The sequence below is a fragment of the Oryx dammah genome, unplaced genomic scaffold (assembly GCF_014754425.2).
Source record: "Oryx dammah isolate SB20612 unplaced genomic scaffold, SCBI_Odam_1.1 HiC_scaffold_27, whole genome shotgun sequence".
Lineage (NCBI taxonomy): Eukaryota > Metazoa > Chordata > Mammalia > Artiodactyla > Bovidae > Oryx > Oryx dammah.
In genome coordinates, this window is record NW_024070211.1 from 131657952 (window position 1) to 131682646 (window position 24695).

Consider the following 24695-nt stretch of genomic DNA (forward strand, 5'->3'; position numbering starts at 1 on the left):
ACCTGACTCAACCAAAAAAAGAAGCAAGCCAGCCTAGGCTACCTTCCCACTCCAGCGAGGTCACAGAAGGTAACCTCGGAAAGAAAATCCACTCTCCTGGAAGTCCTTCCCCCATTACCGCAGCCTTAGTTTTTGTACTATAGAATGACCAATTTATATTTACAATGAGGTACAATGCAGACTCATATTTAAGATAATCAAAAGCCCACAGGCTTCACCATCTGTGACATCTTCAATATACCAAGGTAAGTGGAACTCTGTGTGGAGCAACCAAACTCTGTCAGAGTAGACTCAACAAAGTGAGAGAAACGCCAGAAGGGTAAACACTCAAGTGATGTGCAGTACAGCACTGATGTGCTACATAAAAAGATGGAAACTGCTTATGTACAAAACCACTTTGAGTCCTTTATTAACATTTGGAGATGTGCCATACGTATAATTAACAGCATCACACCAGCTACAGAAGTACAGATAACCAAGAATGTACTTCAGAAAAAGGATCTCAGAGCAACGTATGGTGTTGCCTGCTCTCCACCTCCACAAAAACCCAACTCTGACACACGCAGGACAGACAGTATAACAATTTCACTTTGAAATGGTTCTTTAGAAAATGACAAGAATTGGCAGTTCAAACCCTTTAGTGAGACGTGGCAGTCTCTCAAGTGCCATGGCACTGCTTTAGAAGGCCAGCATGGGCATATGAAGGTCAGACAGAGTAAGAACCGACTAGGGCGAGGGCAAGAGGTTTGATTTTCAGTGTAGAGAGAGAACAGATGGTCCAAGTGGATACTTTCCGTTCAGGCTCAGTAAGGGTCCTGCAGGAGTCCATCAGATAAATAGTCTATCAACTGGAAGGCTGAAAAACGCCAGCCTGTCACTTGTGTCACTGACTCCAACCGGGAGACCCTGTGGCAACAGGAGTCGGGCACAACACAGTCAGCACAGGAGGGAGACGCCTGAAAGAAAGACTGGAGTCCCCCGTCAGGTCAGTTCTGACCCTTCCACATCACTGGGTGCTCCGGGTCCCTCTGCTTTCACGTGTGAACTAAGGAACGCTTTCCTTTATCTCAATGTTCCACTTTGAAAATAACCAATCCCTTCCCCCACCCCCAGCATCATTCTCCATAAATTCTTTTTCCAAAGTCCTGATTCGGGATCTAGACTTTTTCCTTTCGCTTCAATTTTGACACCTTCTTGACAGTCCCATTCTTGTTTAGAAGCTTCAGGACACGATCTTTATGATCTAAAACTTTAAGCATGGAGTCTCTGGCCTCACTGATTTGATCCATCACAAGTTTACACCTCTGCATATTTCCCTGAAACAAAAGACATGACATCATCCATCAGCAATTTTTAAGACAGTGTGGCTTTTAAAGAGCTTCTCACCTTTGAACTGAGCCATTTTGAGGCTTTCACATAGGAAAAAAACACTTTACTGTTTCTGGATAATGCAGGCTGAAGAAAATAATTGATTTTTACCAAAGATATTAATGGAGAGAGGGGAAGAGAGAAATAAGGGGAGGGAAAGGGCTCCTTCAAACCTGTATTAGTTCATTTATTCGGTGTAAATCATCATCAGTTGCTGCTTTTTTCTTTGGGATAATCCCTTCCTGCAGGTTGGTGAGTCTTTCGTAAACATCATGTTCTAGATTCGTCTGCAACAAACAAGGAGGGAATCATGACCTCAGAAATACTTTTCTTCATCAAACTCAGGCAAAATACCCACCTTGAATCACCTGTGTAAACTGGTATCAGGTCTGTTTGGGTGATAAAATAATTTCTCCCAATGACTAATATACAGTACAATAAGGAAAGTTAATCAACAATTTACATCACAATTGGCTGTAATTCCGAGTATCTTCTAGGATAACTTTTTTTTTGGCTGCACCATGCAGCATGTGGGATCTTAGTTCCCTAAGATATCCAACCTGACCTCCTTGCAGTGGAAGCTCAGAGTCGACCACTGCGCCACCACGGAAGTCCAAGGATAGCTTTTAAATTCTCCCCTAAATTCCCAATTTCTCTGAAAAGCAAGTCTATAAGTTCCATAAAAATATGCTTTTATGCTAAATTTAAACCTAGCCATGGCACTACTTAAAAAAAAAAACACTCATAAAAAGACAATGTTCTTCAGATCATGGCTACTCCAAAGACAGAAAGACTTTGTGAGATTATTTTGATCGGCTCCTCTTTATCTTGCTGAAGGAAGGAGTCTTGCCCAGGGGTTATGGAAAGGGCTGAACACAGAACGCACTGGACAGATGAGATCAACAGCAGTTTACTAGTCAGTATACTTGTGGCCCAGGGGAGGAGGACACTGCACGTCGCGCCGAACCACAGAGCGGGTGCCCTCCATGACAGAGAGAGCAAAGAGGGAACCGGTAGGGGCTGAAGGAGGCAGGCTCTGTAGTCTAAGAGGGCATGGTGCCCCCTGGTACCCCCAGAAGGACATCACTGGCTTATCTGAGTATCTCAAGCTGGAGAGGAGAACTGAAGCCCACTTCTCAGGGAGAAGTGCGAACTGTGCCTTACTCCCACAGTGAGGAGCAGTGAGAATGTGTTGACAGGCCCCCTGAGGCCCCCTCTGTTTTAGATGTCACAGCAACGCATAGTATGAACCTTAACTGTAGGTCTTGACCATTAAAAACTCCACCATGACCCATGTTAACTGGGAGGGCTCCAGAAAGAAAATGCTCTATGAACTCAGGTGTCCTCAGCAGGACATCACAACTGCTAGAGCGCCACCTACCAGCTGCAGCAACTGGGCTGCACAGAGGTGAACCTTCCAGCCTTGGGCTCGACACGAGACTCCTTTCTGATTAGCTATTTCCTGCAGCATAGCTTTCTTCTCCTCTGGAACCAGAAAAAAAAACAAATAAAAGTCACTGAGAATGTAAGTCACAGTATGAATAAAAGCTCTGTTGGTTCACTCCAGCAAAATAAGACTTACTTTGCTAATCTAATGAGTTCCAAAGAGAGTAAGCTAATACTCTATAAAGTTTTAAGTGAGGTAAACGGTCTTTAGTGGGCTGGAGCCTTGCTTGTGTGATGGCTGCAAGCATGTGGAGAGGCTGGGCATTAAGCTTAGAAGCTCTGTGGTGTTATCTAGAGCTTGGAAGAAATCATAGGGCTCCAACTTGAGTAACATTTAAATTCAGGTGGAAAAGTCCATGAATCAGCCCCGTAGTAAAATAAATACAAACTTTTTCATTTGGACTGGGGAAAGACAAACAGGGACTGAGGAGCACCTGTCAGAGGTGCGTTTAGATATATCTGTGAAGTTTTACTATTACTGCTCACCAGGACTCAAAATGGATTTACACATTACATGGATAATCAAAAACTATTTTAAAAATTATGTTCTTATTGAAAAATTAATATTTTTTTCTGTTTAAAATTTTGGCCGCACTGGATCTTTGCTGTCGCACTCAGACTTTCTATAGTTGCAGAGCATGGGCTCTAGAATGCGTGGGCTCAGTTGTTGTGCTATGTGGGATCTCAGTTCCCCACTAGGGACTGAACCCTCATCCCCTGCAATGGAAAGTAGATTCTTGACCGCTGGTCCACCAGGGAAGTCCCTAAAAAATTAATCTTGAAAAAAATTCTATCTATATATTTGTCAAAACTGATAATAATGCATAAGACCAAGAGTGAACCTTAATGTAAATGATAAACTCTGGGTGATGATTACTTCAGTGTAGGCTCACCAAATGTGCCACTGTGGTGAGGGACGCTGAGAGTGAGGGAGGCTGTGCATGTGTGGGGACAGGGGATGTGGGGCAGACACGGGAAATCTCTTTACCTCCCATTCAGTTCTGTTGTGAACCTAAAACTGATCAACTTTATTTCCTAGAACAATTAACAACGACACAAAACCCCCAAACTTACCTGGTAGGCAAATATTAGCAAGAAAGTAATTTAAAAATCTTAAACTTTTTGAGATAATTACTGATTCATATGCAATTGTAAGAAATAATACGGAGAGGTCCTGTGTATTCTTTATCCCGTTCCCCTCTGGCAAAACCGCAGGGTAACATCACAACCATGCTACTGACAAAGTCCACTGACTCCTCAGCTTTCATCAGTTTTATATGGTCTCGGGTCTGTCGTTACGAGCATTATAAAAAAACTTTTCAGCTCAAAATAATTTCAGATTCACAAAAGCTGCAAAGATTGTATAGAGATATGTCTGGCAAGAGACCTGTCTGTAGAGTGCGGGAAGAATTCTCACCACTCGACAATAAAGACAAACAAATTAAAAAGGGCAAAATATCTAAACATACATTTTTCCGAAAAACATATACAAATTGCCAACAAACATGAAGATATTCAGCATCGTTAGGCATTGCTGCTGCTGCTGCTAAGTCGTTTCATTCGTGTCTGACTCTGTGTGACCCCACAGACGGCAGCCCATCAGGCTCCCCCGTCCCTGGGATTCTCCAGGCAAGAACACTGGAGTGGGTTGCCATTTCCTTCTCCAATCCATGAAAGTGAAAAGTGAAAGTGAAGTCACTCGAAAGTGTCTGACTCTTCACGACCCCATGGACTGCAGCCTACGAGGCTCCTCCTTTCATGGGATTTTCCAGGCAAGAGTACTGGAGTGGGGTGCCATCACCTTCTCCGTCATTAGGCATTAGGGAAATGCAAATAAAAACTGTAGTAAGTACCATTTCAAACCCCCTAAGATGCCATGATAATAATAAAAAAAAGACTAAGTGTTGGTGAGGATGTGGAAAAATCAGAAGTTGTACGCATTCCTGGTGGGAAAGTAAAATGTATTTGGTTTGGAAAATACTCTCAGAGTTCCTAGAATGTTAAATAGTTACCAAACAACCCAGAAATTCCATTCTTAGGTGTATGTACAAGAGAAATGAAAACAAATGTTCCCACAAAAATGATGACAGGAACATTACTCATAATCCAAAAGTGGAAACAACCCAAATGCCCATTGAGTGATGAATGGATAAATAATATGTGTTATACATCCATAAAATAGAGTATTATTTGGCAGGAAAATTGACTGAAGTCCTGATACATGCCATACGGATGACTCTTGAAAACATTAAGTGAAATAAACCTGTCACAGAAGACCCCATGGTATATGATTCTGTTTATAGGAAATGTCCAGCAATGGGAAATTTAAAGAGATGGCAAGTAGATAAAAGAGGTTGCCTAGGGTTGGGCGTAGGGAGGAGTGAAGACGGCAGGACTGGTGATGATAGCTAAGGGTTGTACTTGTTGGGCTAATGAAAATGTTTTAAAACTAAATGTAGAGATAAACACACAACTTTGTGAATACACCAAGAATCACTGAGTTGTACATTTTAATAGGTTAACTGCATGCTACATGAATTATAGCTCACTAAAGCTTTTGTTGGGGAAAAAATAAAAAGATAGTAACGAGAGGTCCAGTATTTCCCTTTACCCAGTTTCCCCTCACTGTTTACATCTTAGTAACTGCAGTACAGTTATCAGACCCAAGAAATTGCCACTGATGTAAAGGGAGTATATGTCATTATATCACGTGTAAGTTTATGTGACTGCTGTGTCAATCGAGGTTTAGAGGTACTCATCACCGTGAGAGACCTCCTGTGCCACACCTTTATGGTCACACCACCCCTTCCTCACGATTAACCCTTGATCCACTCATTTCTTCTCTATGTGTATAACTTTGTCACTTTGAGATTATATAAACAGAATTGCACGGTATGTGTCTTTTTTCTGGGGAAGGGAGGGGGTGCGTGTTTTGAAAATGGATTTCCTCGTAAGCCTAAGCACAATGCCTAAGCTGTTACATAATCAATAGTTCTTTCCTGTCCATTGCTGACAAGAGTCAACGGCTCGTTTGTTTAACCATTTGATGGCATCTGTGTTGCTTCCAGCGCTTGGCTATTATCAAAGACGCTGCTATAAACACTTCTATCCAGATTTCTGTGTGGACAGAGGGTTTTCATTTTTCTGGGATAAATGCCCAGGAGGGCAACTGTCGGGTCATATGGTAAGTATATGTTTAGTTTTTATGAAACTACCCAACTGTTTTCCAGAGTAGCTCAGTGACGTGTAAAAGACAGCTGAATTGTGACATGACAGTGTTCTGCTAAGCAGTTTCCCCAGCGGAACTGGGGAAATTAAAAAAAAAAAACAAACCCTTTAAACCTCTGGAAAAAGGTCCTAATGGTTAAGAGCACAGCAGAAACATCTATTCAAACAAATCTACTAAAAGGTGAAAGACCAGTAAGTCTGTGGCATTTGAACCAAGACTGATCCCTTTCTGTTTCTCACTCTAGCTTGGAAGGTGGAGACTCTGTTCCAGATTGCTGTAGCCCCAAGCACAGGGTTCCCTCTCCTCCAGCTCCCAGAAGGAGCAGGGCATTTCCCATCCTGCTCCCTGTTGCTGAGGCTGTCTCAGGTCCTGAGTCTAGTCGACATGTGGGGGCTCCCTTCTTTTGCTCAATCCCCACTTGTAGAAGGGAGACTATACCTTAGGCAAGGTGAGCTGAAAACACTGGGGCCCAGGAGCCCCTCTCCTGGCTTGTGAAGTGGTGGCATCACCCTAGGAGAGGCAGGCCAAGTGGAAGACAGGCTGCTCACCCCACCTACCCTCCAATGAGCACTCACCTGCTAAGTTGCCATTGGCCCACCCCCACCTCCAGAGCCCCAGGCTCAGAGATTCTGCCTGGAGAAAGAAACAGGCCATAAAACAGGAAGTTTCTAATCTCTTCCCAAAGGAGTTGGCTCCAATTTCAACAGAGTGTGAAGTTCAAACCTAAAGGCGCTCCCAAGAGCAGTGGAGGGTGTAGGTAAGAGGAAATGTGCAGACACAGTGAAGACACAGCCTAGACTGTGGGCTGACTCATTTGCAGGAGAAAGCAAGGAGCGAGAGAGCTGGCAGGAGCTCTCCTTGGGGGCAGAATGATTATCAAACACTGACCGCAGAAACCATTCTGGCAAGGAGCTACAATACAACTGGATTAGTCTGCAGAGGAATTTGTGTTTAAGGGCAATCCAGTACTGTGTTTTTAACAGATCAAATGGCAAGCAATAAGTGGGGTTTATCAGTTGGACGTGGTCAGCGAAACAGGAGGAAAGAGGCCTGCCCATGCCACTGTCCTCCCACGGTGGCTGCGGGCACACTCAAAGCTATGTCTCCCCAAGGAGTAACATCAGAGGCTTCCCACTTGGTGGTGCTGGTGGGGTGGAGCTGATCAGACTTCACTAAAAGAATCCAGCCAGTCATTAAACAGCTAAAAATGCAAATAACTATAGCGGGTCTTTGAGGAGGCAGCGAGACCAGTACCTGGAGTCGCTACATTATCTAAAATGTCCAGTTTCCAACAAAAATTATGAGGCATTCAAACAAACAGGGAAATATGACCCACACATGGGGAAAAAGAAACAGGCAGCAGAAAATGCTTGACAAAAGTGACAAGATGTCAGATTTAACAGAAAAAGATTTCAAAGTAGCCATTATGAATAAATTCACAGAATGAAAAGAAAGTATGAGTGAAGAAGTAAAAGAAGGGATGATAATCATGTCACATTAAACAGAGTATCAACATAGAGACAGAAATTGTATACCATTAAGAGCACCAATGCATGTATAACGGAGTACCAAAAGGAAAAGAGATGAAGGAGAAGAAATACTCAAAGAAAAAATGACTAAAGATTTCTCACATTTACTGAAAAACAGTAAAGTATATATCAGGAAGCTCAAGGCAAACTCCAAAGAAGATAAATGTATAAGGACAGACATATCATAGTAAAAATCTTCAAAGTCAAAGCTGAAAATGTCTCAAAGGAGTAAGATAAAACATGATGCGTCACTTACAATATAATCCCATTAAAATCAACAGCTGACTTCTCAGGAGAATGGAGTCTAGAAGGCAGTGGGATAACAATCGAAATGCTCAAAGGAATGTATGAGAAATTTAGTTTCTCTACATCCTCAGCAACATGTGGCATTATTAGTATTTCTAATACTGTATTTCCTTATTGATTTTGTCTGGATGATCTGTCCACTGATGAAGGTGGAGTGTTAAAGTCTCCCACTATTATTGTGTTACTGTCAATTTCTCCCTTTATGGCTGTTATTATTTGCCTTATATATTGAGGTATTCCTATGTTGGGTGCATATATTATTTACAATTGTTACACCTGCTTGGATTGATCCTTTGATCATTATGTAGTATCCTTTGTTTTTGTAAGTCTAATTTTGCCTGGTATGAGTACTGGTACTCCAGCTTTCTTTTGATTTCCATCTGCACAGAATACCTTTTTCCATTCTTTCACTTTCAGTCTGTATGTGCCCCTAGATCTGAAGAGGTTCTCTTACAGACAGCATACTTCAGTTCAGTTCAGTCGCTCAGTAGTGTCTGACTCTGTGACCCCATGAATCGCAGCACGCCAGGCCTCCCTGTCCATCACCAACTCCCAGAGTTTACTCAGACTCGTGTCCATCGAGTCAGTGATGCCATCCAGCCATCTCATCCTCTGTCCTCCCCTTCTCCTCCTGCCCCCAATCCCTCCGAGCATCAAAGTCTTTTCCAATGAGTCAACTGTTCGCATGAGGTGGCCAAAGTACTGGAGTTTCAGCTTTAGCATCGTTCCTTCCAAAGAAATCCCAGGGCTGATCTCCTTCAGAATGGACTGGTTGGATCTCCTTGCAGTCCAAAGGACTCTCAAGAGTCTTCTCCAACACCGCAGTTCAAAAGCATCAATTCTTCGGCGCTCAGCCTTCTTCACAGTCCAACTCTCACATCCATACATGACCACTGGAAGAACCATAGCCTTGACTAGACGGACCTTAGTCGGCAAAGTAATGTCTCTGTTTTCGAATATACTAGGGGCCTTGTTTTTGTATCCATTCGCCAGTCTATGTCTTTTGGTTGAAGCATTTAATCCATTTACATTTAAGGTAACCATTGATATGTATGTTCTTACTGCCATTTTATTGTTTTGGATCGTTTCCATCGGTCTCTTTTCTTCACAGGTCTTCTTTTGTTCTCTTGTCATTTAATGACTGACTTTAGTGCTGTGTCTGGGTTCCTCTTCTAAGTGTTTATCTACTGTCGACTTTGTGGCTACCATGAGGTTTTGATACAGCAGTCTATATACAGACAAGATTGTTAATAGGCTACTGGTTTTTAAATTTCAAATGCATTTCCAATATCCTACATTTGTGGTTTCCTCACAACTGCTGGTTGTGATACCATATTTGTGTGGATATGACTTCCTACCTTTACTGAACATTTGCCTTTGCCAGTGAACTTTTCCATTTGCAATTTTCTTGTTTTTAGTTGTGGTCTTTTCCACTTAGAGAAGTTCCTTTAGAATTTGTTGCAAAGCTGGTCTGGTGGTGCTGAATTTTCTCAGCTTTTACTTGTCTGTAAAGCTTTTGATTTCTCCACTGAATCTGAATGAAAGCCTTGCTGGGTAGAGTATTCTTGGTTGTAGGTTCTTTCCTTCCATCACTGTAAATATATTGCACCATTTCCTTCTGGCCTGCAAAGTTTCTGCTGAGAAATCAGCTGATAACCTTATGGGAATTCCCATGTATGTTACCTGTTGTTTTCCCCTTGTTGCTTTTAATGTTTTATTTTTGTCTTTTTGAAAAAAATTACTGTGTCTTGGTGTGTTGCTCCTTGGGGTTTTCCTGCCTGCCACTCTTCTTTCTGGAGTTGGGTGACTGTTTCCTTTACCATGTTAGGGCAGTTCTCAGCTATTACATCTTTTAAGTATTTTCTCAGGTCCTCTCTCTCTCTCTTCTGGGACCCCTTTAACGTGAATGTTGGTACATTTAATGTTGTCTCAGAGGTCTCTCAGATTGTTTTAATTTCTTTTCATTCTGTTTTCTTTATTCTGCTTCATGGCAGTGATTCCCACCGTTCTGTCTTCTGCATCACTCATACATTTTCCTGCTTCAGTTATTCTGCTATTGATTCCTTCTAGCGTAGTTTTCATTTCAGTTACTGTGTTGTTCATCTTTGTTCTTTAGTTCTTCTAGGTCTTTGTAAAACGTCTCTTGTATCTTCTTGATCTGTGCCTCTATATTTTTTCCGTGCTGGATCTTCTTTACTATCATTATTTCAAACTCCTTTCTGGTAGGCTGCCTGTCTTCACCTGGCTGTTCTTCCGGGGTCTCACCTTGTTCCCCCGCCTGGGACATGCTCCTCTGCTGTCTCATTCTGCCTAGCTTCCTGTGATTGTGGTTTCCATCCTGCAGGCTGCAGTACTGTAGTTCTTGCTTCTGCTATCTGCTCTCTGGGGGAGGAGGCTGTCTAAGAGGTTTGTGCAGATTTCCTAATGGGAGGGACTGGCCCCTGCCCAGGGGTGGGTGGAGCTGGGTGCTGTCTCTCTGGTGGTCAAGGCCGTGCTCAGGAAGACTTAAGCTGTCTGCCGGATGGCACTAGTGGTAAAGAACCCACCTGCCAATGCAGAAGATGCGAGAGAGGCAGGTTTGATTTCTGGGTCAGGAAGATCCTCTGGAGTAGGAAATGGCAACCAAATTCAGCATTCTTGCCTTGAGAATCCCATGGACAGAGGAGCTTGGAGGGCTATACTCCACCAGATCACAGAGTCAGACAGGACTGAAGTGACTTAGCACAAACATGAGCTGGTGGGTGGGGCTGTGTTCCTGCCCTGTTGGTTATTTGGCTTGAGGCATTTCAGCACTGGAGCCTAGAGGTTGTTGGGGGCAGCTAACGGCAGCTTCTGGGAGGGCTATACCAATGAGTACCCCCCAGAACTGCTGCCACCAGTATCTTTGTCCCTGTAGTGAACCATGGCCATCCCCATGTTTAATTTCCATGGGCTGGAGGTTTTCCTGTTATCTGCCATTGGTTTCTAGTTTGAGTCTATCATGGCCAATGAAGATACTCTACATGATTTCAACTCTCCCCCCAGTTGTTGAGGTTTATGATCCTAAATAAGGTCTATGTGCATCTTGAGAGAATATGTATTCTGCTGCAGCTCAAGTGCCCTATAAATGTGTACTAAATGTTGGTTTGTGGTATTCACTTCTTGCATATCCTTGCTGATTCTCTATCAAGTGCTTCTATCAACTGCTGAGATGAGTATGTTGATGTTCTAACCATAACTACGTATTTGCTTACTATTTCTTTCAGCTGTTTTTGCTTCATATTTCTGAAGCTCTTGGGTTTTGCTGACTATTTTTAAAATCAGTATGTAATGCCTTTCTTCATTTCTGGTAATTTTCTTTCCTCTGAAGTCTATTTTATTTGATATTAATATAACCACTCTTTTAAAATTAATTTTTGCAATGTCTGGTCTTCCATCCTTTTACTGTCATTCTACTGATACACTGTATCTGAAGTTTCTTACAGACAGAACACGGTTGGATCTTTTTTTCATCCTCTCTGCCAATCTGTGTGTTAATTGATATGTTAGATTATTAACACTTAAGACAATTACTGATATGTAAGGCTAAGTCTGCCAGGTTATTATTTGTTTTCTGTTTGTTTCCTGTGCTTCTTGCCATTTCTTTTTTCTTTTCTTCAAGTGAATTACCTGTTTTCAGTATTCTGTCTTTACTTGTTTATATGAATATGACTTTACAGCTTAGGCAAAACAATTCAATTAAAGTTTAATAGTCAAGAGACTTGGCACAAAGTGATTAATACATACATATTTGAACAGAAGACTTAGGAATCATCAATATTTTCAGCTGTTAAATTACCTTTCTTGAGATAGCTTATGAAGAGTGAATTCCAATAAGCAATAAGTATTTTCTTATAAGGCTTAAAATGTTACTAGGGAAACTGTAAATATTTTCCTGCTACAATATGGAATTCTGTGGTGTGAAGAAATGTTTGGTGGCTCATATCCTACTTTCACCAAAGGCCCACGTCCTCTGATTTCTCTTTGGAAGTCTCACCCTCTTTTCTAAACTCAGGATACACTCATGAGGAAGAAAAGCTGGGTAGTGCAGCCACCTCTGTGCTCCCATTCGGAGACTGAACTGTCAGGATCTTCACTCCTGCTCATTGGCTTTAGTCTGCACCATCTAACTTGGACTCATCTTGAGGCTTCAAGGGAACCCTTGGAGAAGTTTCCAAATACAATTTATTTGAGGGAATAGGAAATATGGCCAATTCTCTGAAAACTCACACTTCTCTATGCAATGATTATATTTGAGATTCAGTTCAGTTCAGTTGCTCAGTGGTGTCTGACTCTTTGCGACACCATGAATCGCAGCACGCCAGGCCCCCCTGTCCATCACCAACTCCCGGAGTTCACTCAGACTCACGGCCATCGAGTCAGTGATGCCATCTAGCCATCTCATCCTCTGTCGTTCCCTTCTCCTCCTGCCCCCAATCCCTCCCAGCATCAGAGTCTTTTCCAAGGAGTCAACTCCTCGCATGAGGTGGCCAAAGTTTTGGAGTTTCAGCTTTAGCATCATTCCTTCCAAAGAAGACCCAGGACTGATCTCCTTTAGAATGGACAGGTTGGATCTCCTTGCAGTCTAAGGGACTCTCAAGAGTCTTCTCCAACACCACAGTTCAATAGCATCAATTCTTCGGTGCTCAGCTTTCTTCACAGTCCAACTCTCACATCCATACATGACCACTGGAAAAACCATAGCCTTGACTAGATGGACCTTTGTTGGCAAAGTAATGTCTCTGCTTTTGAATATGCCATCTAGGTTGGTCATAACTTTATTTGAGACTAATAATACTTAAAATCTATCCATAGAAATATTTGCAGATTCAAGCAAACTGCTATCAGCCATTCTCACTGTAAGTGTGTTTATTAGAATGTTATTCTCAAGTTCAACAACCACAAAAACATTTACTGTGTGCTCACGCTAGATCATCCCACATATGTTTGAACAAATGTTGAACAAAAGATTTTTTGTTTCACATATGTTAAACAAAAGGCCTTTTGGAAAATACACTTTCTAGGGCTTATGCTGAATGCATATCTGAGCATCCTGGGACTACTGTGATCTATGTCACGTAACAATCTAGTATAGCTCCTCCTCAACTACTTTAGGGGCTAAGGAGGTCATCTGTCACTACTTGGGGAACTGGCAACACAGGTAGTCTTATTTATTAGACTATGTTTCCAGTAAAGTACATATAGCTTTCTAAGGCAAAGGATAATTCTCCAAATTTTATGCTCAACTGTATATTATGCTTAAGAGTTAACAATAAATTTATAACAAAACTGACGGGGTTCTTTTTGAAGCAGGAAAACTATGATTCTGTCTTTTCATTCTACTGTGACTTTAACAAGCTGAGGAAAGACCAACTGCATGAATCAACACTAACCATTTCTGGCAAAACTGACCTTTGACCCGGACATCACTGTACCGCTGAAAGTGGTGGTAAGCAGCTTTCCAGGGGTTCCGATAGTGACGGAGCAAAGTAATGGGAGGTCTTGGACGAACTGGGACATACCTTACACCCTCTTCATCTATTTAAATGAGAAGAAAAAGAAAGCATTATATAGCTTACGATATATTTGCAACAATATTCCCGGTACAATTTCTGCAGACAAGCTGTAAGTGAAATCTAGCTACTGTAAACAGCCTCAGGGATAAACTCCTAGCTTAAGTGGGAAGACTTCCATGACAAAAGTTAACTCAAGTGAGCGTTACCGATATACTCCTTGGGAGGAGACTTGCGCTTCTCTGCCTTCACCAGAAGACTCTTGGCAGTGGACTTCTCGTCATCAGTGCTGTTTGTCTCCATCATATCCCCTTCTTCTGTTGAAATCACATGTTGCTGCTTCCGAGGCTTTTTCCTTGGTGAAGCACCAGGGGGTAAGTCACTTGTAGGCATGGACAGGTTGTTAGCCAGCAATGCAAGAGACGGAGATGTGGTGTTGGCAGCCAGAGGAGGAACTGCTATCATAGGAAACAGGGTGTACATGTATGAGAACCCAAACACGGTGGAGTGTCCGCTGACTTCCATCAGGGAGAGTTAACAAAGACAGAAAGAGAGCCAGCATTACAGTGCCCAGGCCGGTGCTAAAGCATGCTAACTGCGGCAGAGGTTGCCCACTGCTGACATCTCACACCTTCATCTCCCTTAGTCCAAGTACTCCTCACCCTGAAATAGGCACATTGTCACTCAGCTCAAAGACCGTATTTATTAGTTTCCCTTGTATGGTATGGCTATTTGAAATGAAAATCCTAGTGCTTTGCAGAAATTTTAAGAACTTTCCTTAAAAGAACGAAGGCCTTACCCACTCTGTGTCTTCTTCCTGTGACCCTCCTGTGACCCTGGAACTCAGATGGGATAGCTGGAGTTCCAGCAGCTATCTTGAATCAAGAGCATTAGGGTCAAATGCTAGGGCTGGTAGAAGCCTGGATCCCTAAAGATTTAATGTAATCCACATACCATGCCTTGACTGTCTGCCTCAGAATTCACTTCAAGGGAAACAATAAAAACTTACATATTCAAGCCACTATTTTTCAAGTCTCTCAGCAGTGATTTCTAGGTGATAACCCATCACCTCATATAATCTTCAATAATAATCTGAGTAAGTAGACAGTATTGTCCCTCAACTTAACGATGGGAAAATGCGGCACATATCACACAGACAGCGATGGAGAGCTGGGCACTGAGAGAGGCGGTCTGGCTTCAGAGCACAGCCAGTCAGTGCCTCCAGACAAAGAGCATGCTAAGCACAAAGGCAACAGCGTTTGTTTGGGCTTGTATGGGTCACATACCTGGTGACTTGCAATTCATGATAAAAGTTCACCTCAACTCTTCTACGGTATCCGTGGTCCGTCCTTTCCTTCCACCATTCCTCAGCCATCCATTCCCAACAGTCACAGCCTCAACTCTGTCATCAAATCTCAATTTCTGACATCTGACTTTCCAGTCAAAAGCAACTCTTTCCAGGTCACTTCTCTTAGCAACTCACCTCCACCAATTCTTGTACACCATTAAGAACTATTTTCCATTAATCATAGTAGTTTTTTTGCTGTCATTCATCCCTCTAATATCTTCTCATTCCTATCACTGGGTTTTAGCTCTCCTATCAATTTTATTTATTCACTTACTGTCCCTTCTCATGCTACACTGCACTCACTGAACAAAAAGCACAGCGGGTTAAACCCAACTCTCCAACCAAGTCTACACCTATGCAGCTGAGGGCAGCCAGAGGAAAACACACAGCAATGAAACAGGCATCCCAACAGCATGCTTGAAAACCTCAAGCAGGCTGGCACCGCTGCTGGGAGGCCCTCCTGCATCGGCCAAGTCCATTCGCCCTCCACACTTCCTATACTGCCCTTTCCCTCAGCTAATGCCTACGCTTTCTATTTGACAAAAAGACACAGAAACCATCAGAAGGAAACGCCCATAAATCTCCACCACATATACCCACTCACTTGCATGGTGACCAGGCACTTCCTTTCTCTTTGTGCTTTCAGGAAAGGCAGATTCCTTCACATTCAAGGTAGGTCCCACCCACTCTCATCTCCTCAGACATCGTCACAAGAATTCATCTTTTTCCTGCATCATCAGTTCTTTCCTCTTTATTGGCTCATTCTCATTAACATACAAAACTCATTTGTCCTGTCTTAAAAATAACTTTTGGGACTTCCCTGGTGGTCCAGTGGTTAAGAGTCCACCTGCCAATGCAGGGGACATGAATTTGATCCCTGGTCGGGGAAAACCCCACCTGCCACAACTCCTGAAGCATACATGCTTAGAGCCCGTGCTCCACAACAGAAAGCACCACAATGAGAAGCCTGTGCCCTGCAACGAAGAACAGCACCCAGAGAAAGCTCATGTGCAGCAACGAAGACCCAGTGTGGCCAAAAAGAAAACTCTCTTGGCATCATTTCCCTTCAGATATTGGCCCTTCTTTTTCTGGTGCTTTATAACAAGTCCCTCAAGGGCTGTTTATACTCAGTGTCTCTCGCAGTTACCTCCCAGCTCTCTCCTGAACCCACACCCCACCATGCTGTGGCCCAATATGATTACATGGCAACTGCTCTTCTCACGGAGAAGGCAATGGCACCCCACTCCAGTACTCTTGCCTGGAAAATCCCTTGGATGGAGGAGCCTGGTGGGCTGCAGTCCATGGGGTCGCGAAGAGTCGGACACAACTGAGCGACTTCACTTTACTTTTCACTTTCATGCATTGGAGGAGGAAATGGCAACCCACTCCAGTGTTCTTGCCTGCAGAATATCAGGGACGGGGGAGCCTGGTGGGCTGCCATCTATGGGGTCGCACAGAGTCGGACATGACTAAAGTGACTTAGCAGCTCTTCTCAAGATCTGCGTGAACTTCATGTTGTTATACCCAATGGTCGCTGCTCAATGCTTTCCTCACTCGATCTCTCAGCAGCTGTGACCCTTGTCCTGGCTTTCCAGGACATCACACACGCCATGTTTTATTCCTGTGACTGCAGCCTGTCCATTTAGTCTCCTTTGCTGGTTTCGGACTCCTCTCCCTTCTCAAAATGGTGCAGTGCCCCAGGGCTCAGCTTACAACTACTTCTGTTTCTTAGCAGCACTCATTCCTCAGACGATCCTATCCACTACCCAGCCAGGCTCATGGCTTTAAACATAATTCATACATACAATGGCAACTCCCCAATTTACACCGGCAACTTAATTTTCTTCCAAAAGCTAGGCTTACAGATCAGACTACTTGATGTCCACGTGAAACTCTTAACTCAGACTCACCAGAGCAAAAACTAACTCCTAATCTCTCCCCACACAATGGAGTCCCTCTGCTGTACTGAAGACGAGGGTTTCCAGTTTTGTGTTTGTACTCGGTCGCTCAGTCATGTCTGACTCTTTTGAGACTCCACGGAAGGTAGCCTGCCAGGCTCCTTTGACCATGGAATTTTCCACGCAAGAATACTGGAGTGGGGTGCCATTTCCCACTCCAAGGGATCTTCCTGACCCAGGGATCGAACCTGCATCTCTTGCTCATCCTGCAGTGGCGTGCGGATTCTTTACCACTTTACCACCAGGGAAGTCCTGTGCTTCCAGTTACTAAGATCAAAACCTTTAGTTTCCTCTGATGCTGTTCCTCACACACAATATCCCTCTTTAAAGAAATCCTCTCAGTTCCTCAATAAAATATCTATACTCTCAACCACTTCACACCACTGGTACTGCTACTACCTTGGCTGAAACCTTCACTGGTCCCTGCTGTTAAAGCAGTAGTCTCTAAACACATCTCCCTAATTCTAATCTTGTTCCCAGTCTTTTTTTTCTACAGAATCACCAGAGTGGTCTATTAAAAACAGAAGTGAGCTCAAGTTCCTCCTCTACTGAGAACTCTCTCATAGCTCCCGGCTCCCCCAGCAAAGTCAAAGTCCTTCCAGAGGCTTCTAAGCTCTCACAGTCCTGACCCGTGTCTCTGGCCGTCTCTCTCCCACTCCCCTCGTTTACTCAGCTCCATCTGTCAACGCCTCTGTGCTATGTGTTGAGCACCAAGAGGCACGTCCCTATCTTAGGCCTTCACATTTGCTGCTCTCTTAGTCTGAAATGCCTTTTCCCAGATATTCTCGTGGCCAGCACCTCATCTCTTTAATGTCTCTAGTTAAAGATCATTTCTTTGGTACAGCTTTCCCTTTAAAACTCTTAAAAAAAATCACACCTCCAGCCCTAACTTTCCCTTACATTTTGTTCTTTATTTTAATGTTTACCACAATAAACTGTGGAAAATTCTGAAAGAGATGAGAATACCAGACCACCTGACCTGCCTCTTGAGAAACCCGTATACAGGTCAGGAAGCAACTGTCACAACTGGACATGGAACAAAAGACTGGTTCCAAAGAGGAAAAGGAGTACGTCAAGGCTGTATATTGTCACCCTGCTTATTTAACTTATATGCAAAGTACATCATGAGAAACGCTGGGCTGGAAGAAGCACAAGCTGGAATCAAGATTGCCGGGAGAAATATCAATAACCTCAGATATGCAGATGACACCACCCTTATGGCAGAAAGTGAAGAAGAATCTTGATGGAAGTGAAAGAGGAGAGTGAAAAAGTTGGCTTAAAGCTCAACATTCAGAAAACGAAGATCATGGTATCCAGTCCCATCACTTCCTGGCAGATAGATGGGGAAACAGTGGAAACAGTGGCTGACTATTTCTCTGGGCTCCAAAATAACTGTGGATAGTGATTGCAGCCATGAAATTAAAAGATGCTTACTCCTTGAAAGGAAAGTTATGACCAACCTAGACAACATCATCAAAAGCAGAGACATTACTTTGCCAACAAAGGTCCGTCTAGTCAAGGCTATGGTTTTTCTAGTAGTCATGTATCGATGTGAGAGTTGGACTATAAAGAAAGCTGAGCGCAGAAGAATTGATACTTCTGAATTGTGGTGTTGGAGAAGATTCTTGAGAGTCCCTTGGACTGCAAGGAGATCCAACCAGTCCACAATAATGGAGATCAGTCCTGGGTATTCATTGGAGGGACTAAAGTTGAAGCTGAAACTCCAGTACTTTGGCCACCTGATGCGGAGAGCTGACTCATTTGAAAAGACCCTGATGCTGGGAAAGATTTGAGGGCAGGAGAAGGGGACGACAGAGGATGAGATGCTGGATGGCATCACTGACTCGATGCACAGGAGTTTGAGTAAACTCCGGGAGTTGGTGACAGACAGGGAGGCCTGGTGTGCTGCAGTCCATGGGGTCGCAGAGTCGGCCATGCCAGAGCGACTGAACTGAACTCTTGCTAGAATGTAATCTCCAGGAAGATGGGAGATTTGCATGATCTGTACGAAGTGCTTGGTGAAGAGCCTGACAGAACCAAGGCTGGTGCTGAGCCCTACCATTTGAGGAAGAACTAGGGTCAGATTCCTAGTATGGAAAGGTAAGAGGAACTGTCTAGAAGGGTGGCAGAGCAGAGGAACAGCATTTCATCTCCCCTCCAGGGTGATCCGTAGCATCTTTCAACAGAAGTGCTGAGGTATCAGAGGGTGTTACCATAGGATGTTTCATGGCATTATAAATGAAAATAAACAAGCAAATAAATATACAGCAGATTTACAGACTGTAGGCATAGCATGACTATGCCTCTTAACTGAGTGAATGTGATGGGAGGTGGGGCCTTCATGCTGAAATGGAAGAGGGTAATACTAGGTAACTACAGCACAAAATGACTTGCTTTTCCCTTTGGCTTTGTCTGTAGTATATAAATTTCATATACTGAATGTTACTTTTATAGTCAGGAAAAGTAAGACTCCACAATAAATTATGAAAAAAACAGAAAACAGGGACTTCCCTGGTGGTCCAGTGGTTAAGAACCTGCCTTCCAATGCAGGGGACTGGGTTTGGTTCCCTTGGCAGGGAACTAAGACCCCACATATCGTGGGGCAACTAGGCCATGTGCTGCAATGAAAGATCTGGCAGGCAACAGTGAAGATCCTGAGTGCCACAACAAAGATCTTGTGTGCCTAAACAAGGACCACAGCCAAAAAAAACGCCCCAAAACAACAAAAAACCCAACAAACAAACAAATGCCCAGAAAACCAAGCAAACAGAAAGAAAGCCTCTAAAGTGACCTGCTTTTTTTACAAACTGGATGTTTAGAGTTGAGAAGAAAAGAAAAAGGGATAGTGGTACTTTTGAGATTTTGCTAATCATAAATATGTTTATCAAGAGACTATTTTTAACAATGCAAATCTTACTTTATTGCATAAACAAGGCAAAAAATGCTGGCAGGAAATAAATCATAAATTAATCAGCACTTAGCTATAATCACATTGAGAAATGGAGTATTACCTGCCATATCAATCAACAAGGATGTCACACTCACCTAGCTCTCCACGATACCCAGGAAGGAGAACTGTATCTGTGATTTGGCAGCCGTTAGGCTGCAGCCACTACCTGTGTCGAGCACTGAGGAAAAATGAAGGACCCTGGCCACAGAGAGCTGAGATACATATGAAAGGAACGACTTCAGTGAGCCCAGACTCTCTCATCTTCCTACACACAGAAAAGCGCTGAATTCCTTAACTTGAGATATCTGGTTTTCTTCAATTCACAAAAATATCTTCACAGTTCAGACTACCTGTCCCATGTTGCAAACTTCTATATAACCCGGCTCCTCCCCCTGCGTCCTCAGAGCAGTTCTTGAAGGTTCACTTGAGATGCTGTCTCCCAGGCTAAAAGTCCTAAAAATTTCCACTGAATAAAACACAACTCTCAACTTTTAGATTATGACTATTTTTTAAGTCGACAGTATTGTGATCCTCTTTATATGGTAATAGTTCCTTAATGAATTTAAGAAGCTATGTTTAAAAATACTCTTGGGGAAACAATCTTTTCATTGATTTGGGTGAGAAATAAAATTAGTTACAAAAATGGCAGCAATATGGTTTTAGTTTTGAAAAGGATGCTTTCTTCTATTTATTAAAAACTAACAAAATAGAAATTTCAAATGGACATCTAGGAGTCAGGCTTCCAGACTGAGGGTCATACAAGAGTTTGGACTCTTGAGGAGAGTAAGAAAAGGGGAAGAAGCAATTGCCAGCAAAGAGTATCCTACAAATGAACTCACCAGAAACTGGCCTCATGATGTCCATTGGTTCCACTTCTTCTTTAACTTTTATCTCTGGTACAGGAGGGCCCAAAACAGAAGAGAGACTGCCACCCACGGCTGCGGACGGTGGAGGGGCAGTGGCAATGGTAGTGATGGGTGGAGTGATGGGAACTGCTCCAGGAATGGTTGGAAGGGCAACCGCTGGTTGTGACGGGGGACTAGCTGCTGCAATCATAGTTGGAATGGCTGGTGGAGGCTGCTGAGTGGTGGGCGGGACTGCAATGCTGGGCTGATCACTATTTTGACTGGACATAGTCTCCATAGACACAGTGACTGGAGTGGCCATTGATACGTGGATTTCTGACTTGGGTTTGGCACTGAAAAACAAAAGCAAAGATGACGTAGCAAACAACAGAAAATTTACTTAACTTGGATCATCTCAGATGTGAATATCTGTCCACCACACAGCACAACTAAAACTCTATTCCTTGATTTTAGAAGTTGAACTTAAAGGTAACTTTTACAGGGAATTCAAGTTTTAGAACCACTGCCATCATTTTTATAGGCAGTAACAAAAATTACCTTAGAAAACAAAGGGCAGTTTAAACAAATTACTGAAAGTGACTTCATTGAAAGGCAATCAGTTTTCATCAAGCTAGTGTATTCTTCCCCCCAAGAATTTGTTACTGTGTATGTTGCCTTGGGAGCTTTAGAAATTGAGTAGATACAAAACAATACAAATTGAGAGTAACTTCCCTCCACTTTGCATACCCAGCCCTCTACCCCAGGCACCACTCTTATAACTTTCTAGTATATGTTTCATCAGAGGTACTTCGGACATCTACAAATATAGTGTTCAAAAATGTATTGATTTTTGTCAGCTTTATATGACAAAATTAATGTCCTTACAAATACTTCTTATTTTTTAAGTCAAATATTTCATTTAATAGCTGTAAAAGTTTGCCTATTTATATTACTACTACTGAAAATTCAAAAGTATCAAAAGCAACACAAGATAATACCCTTCAAGCTCAAGGCCAAAAACAACTGGACTTATATAGACAAAAAATTCAATATTGACTGAGACCTCAAAAAATGAACTAAACAGGAATCAGAAATCTAAATGCAAAAATGTAAAACCATGAAACTTTTATGATCAGAGTTCTTTAGACATGATACTAAAAGCATAATCCATAGAAGGAAAAAAGCCAGATAAATTGGGCATCATCAAAATTCAAAATTCTGCTATGCTAAAGACCATTACAAGAGGATGAAAAGACTAGGCACAGATTAAAAAAAAGAAAACCAAAAAACATCTGAGGGATGCATCTCAGGACATTGTACTAAGTAAAATAAGCCAATCACAAAGACAAAGAGAGCTGGCACTCTATATACCTGGCAGGCTCCACATCTGCGGATTCAACCAGCAGGAAATGGGAAATATTCAGGGAAAAAAAATTCCAGAAAGTTCCAAAAAGCAAAACTTGAACTTGCTGCTTACTCGCTAAGAGTTACACAGCAATGACACTGTATGTATTGTTAGTAATCCAGAGATGCATAGGTTACATGCAAATACTGTGCCATTTTATATAAGGGGCTTGAGCTTCTATGGATTTTGGTATCTGCAGTGGTGTGGGTTCTGGAAGCAATGGCCCAGGGATATCAGGGGTGACTGTTCTGTAGGACTCCATTTATATGAGGTACCTAGAGTAGTTAATTCATTGTAAAAGAAAGCAGAATGGTGATTTCCAAATGTGCACTCATCTCCTGTGGGAACACCAAAATTACAACTAGCTGCTGAACAACCACTGACAAGAGGATGTTTGAATCAAAAAAACAGTACCCCATGTCCAAGGACAACGGAGAAGCTGCAACGAGATGACACGAGGGGTGCAATCATGTTAAAATCAAATCTAATACCTGCTGGGTGGGTGACCCACAGACTGGAGACCCACAATACCAAAGAAGTTCTCCCACTGCAAAGGATCTAGGCCGCACATCAGACTTTCCAACCTGGGAATTTGGCAAAGGGATGGGAACCCCCAGGGCATCCGACTTTGAAGGACAGAGGGATCTGATTACAGAACTTCCACAGGACTGGTCAAAACGGAGATGCCTGTAGGGCACAAACAAAGCAATGTGTGCACCAGGACCCAGGGGAAAGGAACAGTGACCCCATAGGAGACTTGAGTCAGACCTGCCTGGGAGTATCTGAGGGTCTCCTGCAGAGACACGCATTGGCAGTGGCCTGCCGCAGGGACAGGGGCACTGGCAGCAACAGTCCCGGGAGGTGCACGTTGGCACAGATGGTTTTGAAGGGAGCCTTTAGCCTTACCATGAACCTGTTGGATTCCGGGACTGGGCTGCCTCAGGCCAGACAAATAACAGGGAGAGAGCACAGCCCCACCCACTAGCAGACATTGGATTAAAGATTTAATGAACATTGTCTTGTTGAACATGAAGACCTATAAGACCTTTTAGAACAAATAACCAAAAAAGATGTCCTTTTCATTATAGGGGACTGGAATGCAAAAGTAGGAAGTCAAGAAACACCTGGAGTAACAGGCAAATTGGGCCTTGGAATATGGAATGAAGCAGAGCAAAGGCTAACAGAGTTTTGCCAAGAGAACACACTGGTCATAGTAAACATCCTCTTCCAATAACACAAGAGAAGACTCTACACATGGACATCACCAGATGGTCAACACCGAAATTAGATTGATTATATTCTTTGCAGCCAAAGATGGAGAAACTCTACAGTCAGCAAAAACAAGACTGGGAGCTGACTGTGGCTCAGATCATGAGCTCCTTATTGCCATATTCAGACTCAAGTTGAAGAAAGTAGGGAAAACCACTAGACCATTCAGGTATGACCTAAATCAAATCCCTTATAATTATACAGTGGAAGTGAGAAATAGATTTAAGGGACTAGATCAGATAGATAGAGTGCCTGATGAACTATGGACGGAGGTTCACGACACTGTACAGGAGACAGGGATCAAGACCATCCCCATGGGAAAGAAATGCAAAAAAGCAAAATGGCTGTCTGGGGAGGCCTTACAAATAGCTGTGAAAAAAAGAGAAGTGAAAAGCAAAGGAGAAAAGGAAAGGAATAAGTAACTGAATGCAGAGTTCCAAAGAACAGCAAGGAGAGATAAGAAAGACTTCCTCAGAGATCAATGCAAAGAAATAGAGGAAAACAACAGAATGGGAAAGACTAGGATTTCTTCAAGAAAATTAGAGCTACCAAGGGAACATTTCATGCAAAGATAGGCTCAATAAAGGACAGAAATGGTATGGACCTAACAGAAACAGAAGATATTAAGAAGAGGTGGCAAGAATACATGGAAGAACTGTACAAAAAATATCTTCACGACCAAGATAATCATGATGGTGTGATCATTCACCTAGAGCCAGACACCCTGGAATGTGAAGTCAAGTGGGCCTTAGAAAGCATCACTACCAACAAAGCTAATGGGGGTGATGGAATTCCAGTTGAGCTATTTCAAATCCTGAAAGATCATGCTGTGAAAGTGCTGCACTCAATATGACAGCAAATTTGGAAAACTCAGCAGTGGCCACAGGACTGGAAAAGGTCCGTTTTCATTCCAATCCCAAAGAAAGGCAATGCCAAAGAATGCTCAAACTACTGCACAATTGCACTCATCTCACACTCTAGTAAAGTAATGCTCAAAATTCTCCAAGCCAGGCTTCAGATGTTCAAGCTGGTTTTAGAAAAGGCAGAGGAACCAGAGATCAAATTCCCAACATCCGCTGGATCATGGAAAAACCAAGAGTTCCAGAAAAACATCTATTTCTGCTTTATTGACTATGCCAAAGCCTCTGACTGTGTGGATCACAATAAACTGTGGAAAATTCTGAGAGAGATGGGAATACCAGACCACCTCACCTGCCTCTTGAGAAACCTATATGCAGGTCAGGAAGCAACAGTTAGAACTGGACATGGAACAACACACTGGTTCCAAAGAGGAAAAGGAGTACGTCAAGGCTGTATATTGTCACCCTGCTTATTTAACTTATATGCAGAGTACATCATGAGAAACGCTGGACTTGAAGAAACACAAGCTGGAATCAAGATTGCTGGGAGAAATATCAATAACCTCAGATATGCAGATGACACCGCCCTTATGGCAGAAAGTGAAGAGGAGCTAAAAAGCCTCTTGATGAAAGTGAAAGAGGAGAGTGAAA

The 24695-nt window shown here is 42.8% G+C and overlaps 1 protein-coding gene across 5 annotated transcripts in view; it reads right to left on the bottom strand.

The window, feature by feature from the left end:
• Window positions 1–380: 380 nt before the first annotated feature.
• Window positions 381–24695, bottom strand: part of SAP130 (Sin3A associated protein 130) — a 75172-nt gene continuing 50857 nt past the window's right edge. For 3 of the 5 annotated variants that reach the window (XM_040227802.1, XM_040227800.1, XM_040227801.1), the window contains 6 exons: window positions 20505–20863; window positions 13619–13867; window positions 13309–13434; window positions 2750–2853; window positions 1542–1655; window positions 393–1316 (listed from right to left, as the gene is read on the bottom strand). In XM_040227802.1, coding sequence (XP_040083736.1) covers window positions 1158–1316; window positions 1542–1655; window positions 2750–2853; window positions 13309–13434; window positions 13619–13867; window positions 20505–20863 — 1111 coding nt within the window. In that variant the 3' untranslated portion in view covers window positions 393–1157. Of the gene's footprint in view, window positions 1317–1541; window positions 1656–2749; window positions 2854–13308; window positions 13435–13618; window positions 13868–20504; window positions 20864–24695 lie in introns of all 5 variants that reach the window. The other 2 variants (XM_040227798.1, XM_040227799.1) reach the window with 2 other exon arrangements.